The following is an 8,993-nucleotide window of genomic DNA, read 5'->3' on the forward strand; positions in this document are numbered from 1 at the left end:
TCTCTTCGTTATCATTTTTTTTTTTTGGTGTGAAATTTCAATTGTATTAGAATAACCCAATTAGACCACGCATATGATAACCTAAATAAAATAAAATATTTAGAGTAAATCTGGCTTATTTCCTTCTCTATAATTTATTTAAATTGAAAATTAAGTAATTGTAAAAAGTATGGACGGTAACATAATTTTTTTTTAACGTAAATTTTGTGAACCAAACCAATTGTGCGACTTTTCAGTACTATTTTCTGTAAATTATTTTAAGAATAAAAACGTTTTAAGCCGAAATCTAAGTTATTCTAATATAATATCGCGGCTTCTAAGAATTGAATTTAATAAATAAACAATTTGGTCGGTGCTTCAGTTTCATTCACGTGGAACTATGATATTTGTATTACAGTAAGTAATAAAAAAATTATGTGTATGATTATTTTACATTTTAGGAATAATTGCTAGTTTAGGAATTTTACATTTTAGTTTAAACATATAGTAATTTAGATGTTAAGGAAGAGAAATTGTAATTTAGTGTGATTATTTGTAATATATTTATTCAGAAACGAAAAGAAGAAGTAGAGTAATTAAAATAAAAAAAATATTAAGAAATTGATTAGTGAGAGGGTAGAAAAGGGTTCGCAGAGAGAAGCATAGTGGTGATTTTGATGTGTAGTATAAAAGGGGTGAGAAGATGGTGATGGAATATAAGACAAACGTTATCAAAATCAAAACGAAATAGTCGTGCATATCCTTGAATGGAGCAAGGAAAGCAAGGAATTATGGTGGCGTCTGAGACTCAGAATCCCTTGCATCAATTCCAAGCGCGTTTCAAGGAGTTGGAAAGCGGCTTCAAACTCTGGCTCTCCAAGCAGTCTCTCGCCGTCGAGGCCGCCGTCGTCACCACCACCAGCGCCGCCCAGGGTGCCGCCATCGGCGCCTTCATGGGAACCATCACTGCCGATGCCCCCTCCGCCTTTCCCACCCCTCCGCCCAACGCCTCTCTCAACCCTCAGGCCATGGCCTCTCTTAAACAAGCTCAGGTTTTCTTTTCTTCTCTTCACTTCCTCTCTCTATTATTGTTATTACTATTATTGATGTTATAATACCTATTAGGCTAATTTTAATTGATATTCTTCGGTGGAAAATATTTTAGGGTTATGGTTTTTCATTTTTTTAGTGTAATTTTTTGTTTTATTTAATTTTTTTTGTAGGCTCTGGCTGGAGGTCCTTTTGTTCAGGCTCGGAATTTTGCTGTGATGACGGGAGTGAATGCTGGAATTTCCTGTGTCTTGAAAAGGTTGAGGGGCAAGGAAGATGTCCAGTCTAGGTGAGCTTTATGTTTGTTGTCTTTGTATCCTGGGCCCTGTTTTGTGAGTGATGTTCTTACCCGTTTTTTATCCTAAATTCAAGCTTTACTATTTTCATGTAATATAATTGATCTGTGCAATCCACTGGTTTATTTTGGTACTCTCCCTCTACACTGTCTCGAAGTTACATTGATTTTAATATTTTAAAATATATTTATTTTTTTCATATATCAAAATCAACTACATCAATGTAATTTGAAGGCACAAGATAGGGATAATACCAAAGAATCTGTACTCACAATTCCTGGCCTAAAGGATTATATTACAGCATATGGTCTTTTATTCATGGATTATTATACTAATGTAGATGTTGTTGAAGTGCTGTTGAAAATGGATAGTAATTCGAAGTTATTAGCTGCCCCTCCATAAAATCTTACTTTGATCATACTGTTATTGTGCGTAATTTTGTTGTTTTAAAGATAGAAGGAAATTGACATTACCAGTTCCAGCTATTCGTGGAGGCTTGTACTCTTCATTTCTTTGGATTAGTGTCGAGTACTTCACTGGAATAAGTTTGATATGGATATTTTCTTTCTATTCGTAATGTGTTTTGAAGTTTATATGTTGCTGGATTCATGAATTCTCGGTTTTAGTAATACAACAGCAATAAACAATGGCAAGAATGTAACTATTCACCATGAAATCCCTTTAAACAACTTCCTGTGATTGTCTTCTTTGTTTCCCTTTCTCCTTTTTCACAATACTAAAAATCATGCAATATGCTGTCAACACTAGTGGTCTTCTTTGTACATGTCTAAAACCTTTTTACTGACTTTTGTAATTTTTTTCCTCAATTGGTTCCCATATCAATAATCATTTGGCATCATATCATATCTTTTGTTGTCACACATCCATTTTGTCATTCGTATATTTCTGTTACTCCTACTATTCTTATATTTGTGTTGCTCATATATTTTTTTAAATCCCCATAAGAGTTATTACTGGTAACGAAGAAGATAATTATTTCTTCATATATTTTTTGAAATTTAAGAGAAGTAAAAGAAATAGTAGAATAAAAGGTTTTATGCAATGAAGTATGATTATATATGTAGTTTTCCTTTTCTACTGTGATCTTACGTGTTACATTATGAGTTATGTACAGAATCTATAATTACATTACTTCCTGTAGGATAAATACATTTTAAAATTTTAAAAATAGAACAAAAATTATGAAAAGGTTTTATTTAAGTAATTAATATATTTTTGTCTTCTTCATCTTGAGCTGTGATCTTTCTTGTAAAAATATTTTTATTTCAGAATGGGTCTATACTTCTTTTATGTTCTGTTTGGTTTTGAGGGAAAAATAGTTATGACGGAAATAGAGAAGAAATAGGTTGAGAAAAGAGAAATAAGTAAGAAATAAAATTAAATATTTATATGTTTGGTAGAGTAGACATATTTGAGAAATGAAGAGAAGTGTTTTAAAAGTTGTGTAATTTGATTACTTTTATAGAAAATTAAGAAATATAGAGATAAAGAGATGAATAGAAAAAGAAGATAAATAGTATAGTAGGTCCCTCTATATTTTGATTTTTTTTTTCATATTCTCTCCCAACTAAACAAACCGTTACTTTGTGTAAGCTAAACAAAAATTGCATAACTTGATGGAGATAAATCTGGACAGAAACTCTGAATATGACTGATATGATGGGAAGTAATCAGTGGTCTGTTTATACTAAATTCTGAGGACAATTAGTAATACTTTACAAGTACACGCCCAAAACCACTAATAGAATAAGACTCCTAACCCTGAATTTACTGGGAGAACGAGGGAAGTACATGCCCAAAAGCACTAATAGAATAAGACTCCTAACCCTTACCAAGTGTAAATTAAATAGACTTATGAGATATTTTCTGGATATTCTAGCTGTTAGTTTAAAGCTGTCAACTCGCCATGTTGCTCAAATGAAGGTGAATTCAGAGCCATCAAAACATATTCTAATTTTAAAATTTGGCCTCAATATGAAATTTCACATCTGGGTTGAAAGTCGTTGAAAGGTAAAAACTTATCTTTTAAGGTCTTCTTGTCAGGGAAAAATGAATTGCCTCTCATAATGCTTATTACGGTTCATATGTGACTGTATTTTTATACCCAATGAAAGCTTTTGTTCATTTTTTAGTAGTTTTCAGCTCAGTATCTTGGTTTGATATTTCCTTATTACAACCAACGGCTTTCTTATATGGCAATTACTTAACTTTTGAGAATTCATCAAATTATTTATTGCAGCATGGCGGCAGCTTTTGGCTCGGGGGCCATGTTTTCATTGGTAAGTGGCATGGGAGGACCAAACCAAGCTGCAAATGCAGTCACTTCTGGACTTTTCTTTGCACTTGTTCAAGGTGGACTTTTCCAGGTAGGCAAGAAGGAAACTGTCTTGTTTATTTGTATCATTTCTAAACAAATACTTGGCTTTATGTCCGAGTGAGGTGCCCTTGCTGGATCCATGGATTTTTGTGTGATGCAGGATTATAATTTGGTGTCCCATAAATAACATATCTTCAACTATTCATTAATTTTGCAGGTAGGACAAAAGTTTTCCCAACCACCGGTTGAAGACGTTCACTATGCTAAAACAAGACACATGTTGAACAATCTTGGCCTTCTGAGTTACGAGAAGAATTTTAAGAAAGGCTTGTTAACCGACAATACTTTGCCTTTACTCACAGACAGGTAAGGAAGTTCAATTTCGTGTTCTTTTCTTCATATATTTTGTTTATGGCATGTATTGGAGCATGAGTCCTTTGTTTCTCTATAATGTCTTTCAGTGCTCTCAGAGATGTGAGGATTCCCCCTGGACCTAGACTTTTGATTCTTGACCACATTCAGAGGTAGGAGTTGTGCTCAATGTTTTGTCATATAATACCGTATCCTTTCTTTCATACTAAGTTCTGAAGTTTGGTTTCAGGGACCTTGATCCGAAGGAGAAGCGAGGAAGCCGAAATTGATTGATATGAATAGTTTGCTGCCCTTGAACTTTGAAAGCCATTGAAAATGGATATTAGGAAGGAAGTTTGTGTTGCAAATGAATTTTGCCTTTTTTTGTTTATTAGCTTCACGTTCCAATGCTGTTGCAGTATACTTGATAAAATTTCTTTAACTAATCAGTCATTTATTTCAGTTCACATGAAACGTAAATGGGTTCAAACAAAGTGAAAATTAGGGAGCATGAATTCGTTAACTTTATAATAAGAAAAAACTTTTATTTTGCAATTCATATATATAAAAATTTCTTAAGAAAATAAGTTCTGCCACCTACCCCAAAGGTGGTACATTTTTTTTTCTTTAACAAAAGTTCATACCATAATAAAATTGTGGGATGCATGTGAAGGAATAGCACATGTTGTTGGACCAAAATTAAAGTGTTTTGTTTGTATTGTTTGGTTCTAGATATTTGACTTTGAATGCACACAAGATTAAAACTGTGTTATCGCTTTTATTAATAGGAATAAAAACTGTGTTTTAAAGCCTATTAGTGTCCTGATCTCGAAATTTGGAAAAAGAAAGTATTTTTTTAGGCTTGTTTGATTTTTTGAAGTTATTGATAAAAGAGAAAGTGTAAGGAAAAAAAAGATTAGTTGTAAAATGAAAATAAATAATAATAGGTATTTGATTTATAGTTTGAGTATTTAAATATTAAATAACTGTTGGAAGTCTCACTTTTAAGAAGCTATTCATCTCAATGCTTGCTTTCTGCACAAAATTGAGTGGGTTGATTGTTTAATATTAATTTAAAAATAAAAAATAAATTGATTCAGCTTGATTGTCTCAACTCATATCACACATTTTTTTCTGTTGGGATGTCATTCTTATTCTATTTATTCAACATTTCATGCACCAAATTCTGGTTATGCATTCTGAATTCTCATAATTTCCTCTGTGGAATTAGCACAATAATTTAATAGGTAATTATTTAATTATTTACATGTCAATTTCCATTCCATCTACATTTGTTTACTGATATCTTCTATTTATTCATTATAATATAAATTATAACCAAACCTCCAAATTTATTTTTCTACAAGCATTGTTAAAATTGTATTACTGAATTCTATGATGCCATATAATGTTGTTGGCCTACTTAAGGTCAACACTCACTATTGCATTAAGTTCTTTTTGTATTTCAATAAAAAAAAAAGTTATCCATTCCATTATTTTTGAAAAATACTGTTCTACTCCCTTTAAAAATGACTTCTGATTACTCTTCTCACAATGTTTTCAAAACATACTTTCTAAAATATTTCTCGAATTTATCATTCCATAATGTTAAAAAATATGTTTCATAAAGGATATTCTTAAATAGTTTTTGTCTTTCAGATTTTCTATTTTGAAAATACTTTTTGTTTACAGAATATCCGTATTTCAAAATCATAAAATATTATTGAGGATAATTTGGATATTTTAAAGAATGTAAGGGTGTAGGAAGAAAAATGTAGGAGTGTGGAGAAAAGATCCTTGCTGGACATTTGTGAAAATATCAGGTTCACTCTCAACTCACATGTTATCATCTATTATTACTGTCATATTACAACTCCTCATAAAAAAAAATAAAAATTACAACTCTACTCAATCAACCCTTATGATTTTTCTGCACGAGATTTTAATATCTAAATATCATATATGAAAATGTTTTTCTAATAGAAAAATAATATTTTGTGAGTTCTATACTCTATTTTTATATCTTTTGATAATTTATTTGTCTGAATTGTGTGACTTTCAGAAAAAATGAAAAAATAAATAAAGGAAAAACATAACCATCAAATAAAACAAAACTTACATCAATTACTAGTCACCACCTAAAAATAAAATAAAAATATCACACTTTTTAATATAAGAGTATTATTAAAATTAAAATATATATATATATATATATATATATATATATTTTTTTTTTCAAAATAAATAGATAGAAAGGCGTAGGAATCGGTGAAGGAAGGTAATTAGTGTTTTTTTGTACATCTCATTCTTTGTTTCAAACAGTATGCAAGACACGTGTTTCCATGATCACCATTTCTTTATATTTTAAGGCAGTTTCTTCCTGCACCTCCATATTTTTCTTCCTGCACCCCCAAAAGGTTGCGCAAAGACAAAACTATTCCTCTATAAACTGTATATTTTTTTTTTTATTCCGGATTATGAAATCTGGTAAATTTTCGGATAGACGTTTTCGATAAATTTTCGAATTGGAGCATCCAGTAATCTCCCGGATTGATGCTTCCGGTAGTACATGAATAATAGTGTCAATTCAAAATAAAAAAATGCAAAACATTCATAATTGAAAAAATCATTCCGGATCCGCCAATCCGTAATTCAAAATATGCATTCTGGATTCAGAAATCCATAATTAAAAAAAAATCATTCCGGATCCACCAATCCGTAACAGAAATTAGATTTCCAGATTCAGCAATCCGGAAATCAATAATTTATGCAAAATTTACTTCCGGAACACCTCTCATCTGGAATGCACCATGATTCACTTCTGGATTGATGAATCCGTAACACACTCCCAAATCCCAAAATTGTGGGGGTCAGTTTCGGAATTTACAAAATTGTGGGGATACAGGAAGAAAAATGTAGAGGTGCAGGAAGAAACTGACATATTTTAAAAACTTGAACTGTTTTAAAGACTTTAAAAAAAATTTATATTAAAATTATTTGTATAACAAAATTCCTTCATAATTCTTTATAATTGGGAGGTTATAATTTCGATTATTTTAAGATCCACTTAAAATAACAAACAAAATGGGTATATTTAACCAACTTTGTCTAATGTATAATTCTTGTCCTTTAGAATAAGTATTTAGTAAATTATAGCTTTGATTTTCTTTAAAACAGTTCAAAACGTAACCTGTTGACTTATTTTTTGTGGAAGAATATTATCAATAACTTTTTTAACACACTTCTTTTTCTAACACTGTATTGTTTAATTGAAATTTATTTAATTCAACAAAATAAAATAAGACTCTTTAAATAAATAAAAAATGGAATTCATAATTTTTTCAATAAATTTTAATTAATAGTAAAGAATTGTGTTGTTTACTTTGAGAAAATGTTAACAGTACATTTTGACAATTGAAAATAAGACAGTAAAAAAAAATGAATTGAAACCTAATCTGTCACAAAATTTGTGAAACAGAATTAATAAAAATAAAATAAATATTAGAAAAAAATTAACTTATATAATGCACCCATTAGGAGCATTAGTAATGTATTGGATTTTTATTTTAATTTTGTGTAGGACTTGGATTTGTTTCTTATAACAATAATTGAGTGAGGATTTAATAATCCATAAAAGTTTAAGGGCATGTGAGTAAGTTTTCCCAATCAAATAATGCTCTTGGTTGGTTTTCTCGTTAAAAGTCAATTTCTTCATTAAAAAAAATTCATGTCATGGTGTTTTCATCTACTTTTAGTAGAAAGAAATTATTAGGATAAGAAATGATGAAATGATGGTGCATTTCAAATTTGATTTGAGACTTGAATGAACATCTCTAACCATTTTTTTTTATCAGTAATGAATAATGAATTAAATAGAACATTTTAGGAGTGTTCCAACCCTTATATATAAATAAACTAAAACATAAAACGATAAAACAGCTAAAGATACAAACCACAGGGAAAGAAGACCTATAAATTAGGCACCAAAAACCAGTCCAAATGTATCTTATACTGTAACACATGCTAACCCAACAGACCCAACCACTGGCAACCATAGACATTGCTTCTGCTGCACCCCATTGCTGGTTTTCACCACGCACGCACTTGCAAAACAAAGCCCCACGCACAGCTAACCAATGTCTTTGGGTGCTAGCAGCATCCATCTAAAACCATGTTATTAAGTAAACAAATTTATATTTTTATTATGTTGAGTACTTGTGAGTTATTAAATAGATTTAGGCAAATTTATATGAGAAATTAAAATATTTTTTATGAATTAAAATGTTAAAGTTGTTAGAAAGGATAACTTTAAACTAGAGGGGTGAATTGTTTAAAGAGGGTTTTTGCAAATTTTTAAGGCAAGAATGAAATTACTTCAAGAAACAAATGATAAGAAATTTAGTTTGCCAAAACACAAAGCAAAAACAACAGCACCAGACAAACAATCGGTTGTTTCGCAGAAACAATCGATTGTTTATGTTGAAGATGGTTGCTGCCCCTTCAAGATTGTGTTTGATGAAGACTTTTATGTACATTTCATTTGTATTTTGCTTTGCTTTAAGTGTGTCTTAGGTAGTGCTTAGAGGTTGTCTAAGAGTGGGCTTTTTGCTGAGTAACTCACCTCATAACCACTGGCCATGTGATAAGAACAAGCATAAGTTTTCTTAAACTGTTTTTCACATGTTTTACAAAAAACACGTTTACTGCATAAAAATAAATATGTTCTTTTCTAAATAAACAGATTCATTTTTACACTGATGCCTTGGCTAAGTCTTGTAAAAATTAGTTTTTGTGCATCATGTATTTTGACTAAGTCTTCTATCTTTCAAAACGACTGAGTTTTAAATAGTTAAACTTTCTCTGTTTTCGTTTTGAAAAATAAATCTGTTCATCTGTAAATGAATAGATTCTTTTTGTCTCTGGTGCCATGTCAAACTTAAACGATTTTAGTTTTATCTCAGCACCATAATGGTTGACTA

General features: G+C 30.5%; 1 protein-coding gene across 1 annotated transcript; it reads left to right on the forward strand.

Moving 5' to 3' along the window:
* Positions 1-601: 601 nt before the first annotated feature.
* On the forward strand, positions 602-4,488 carry LOC137820130 (chloroplastic import inner membrane translocase subunit HP30-2). The gene is made up of 6 exons (XM_068623971.1): positions 602-1,031; positions 1,203-1,318; positions 3,586-3,712; positions 3,881-4,029; positions 4,125-4,187; positions 4,265-4,488. Exons 1-6 carry the CDS (start codon positions 747-749, stop codon positions 4,302-4,304), a joined length of 780 nt encoding a protein of 259 aa, XP_068480072.1. The 5' UTR covers positions 602-746; the 3' UTR covers positions 4,305-4,488.
* The last annotated feature ends 4,505 nt before the right edge of the window (positions 4,489-8,993 follow it).

The sequence above is a fragment of the Phaseolus vulgaris genome, chromosome 9 (genome assembly GCF_000499845.2).
Source record: "Phaseolus vulgaris cultivar G19833 chromosome 9, P. vulgaris v2.0, whole genome shotgun sequence".
NCBI classification, from domain to species: Eukaryota; Viridiplantae; Streptophyta; class Magnoliopsida; order Fabales; family Fabaceae; genus Phaseolus; species Phaseolus vulgaris.

Excerpts from the sequence above, each read along its gene's own strand:
- LOC137820130 (XM_068623971.1), top strand. The coding sequence starts at position 747 with ATGGAGCAAGGAAAGCAAGGAATTATGGTGGCGTCTGAGACTCAGAAT. Across the intron at positions 1,319-3,585 it reads AAGGAAGATGTCCAGTCTAG|CATGGCGGCAGCTTTTGGCT; the intron begins GTGAGCTTTATG and ends TATTTATTGCAG. Across the intron at positions 4,030-4,124 it reads TTGCCTTTACTCACAGACAG|TGCTCTCAGAGATGTGAGGA; the intron begins GTAAGGAAGTTC and ends AATGTCTTTCAG.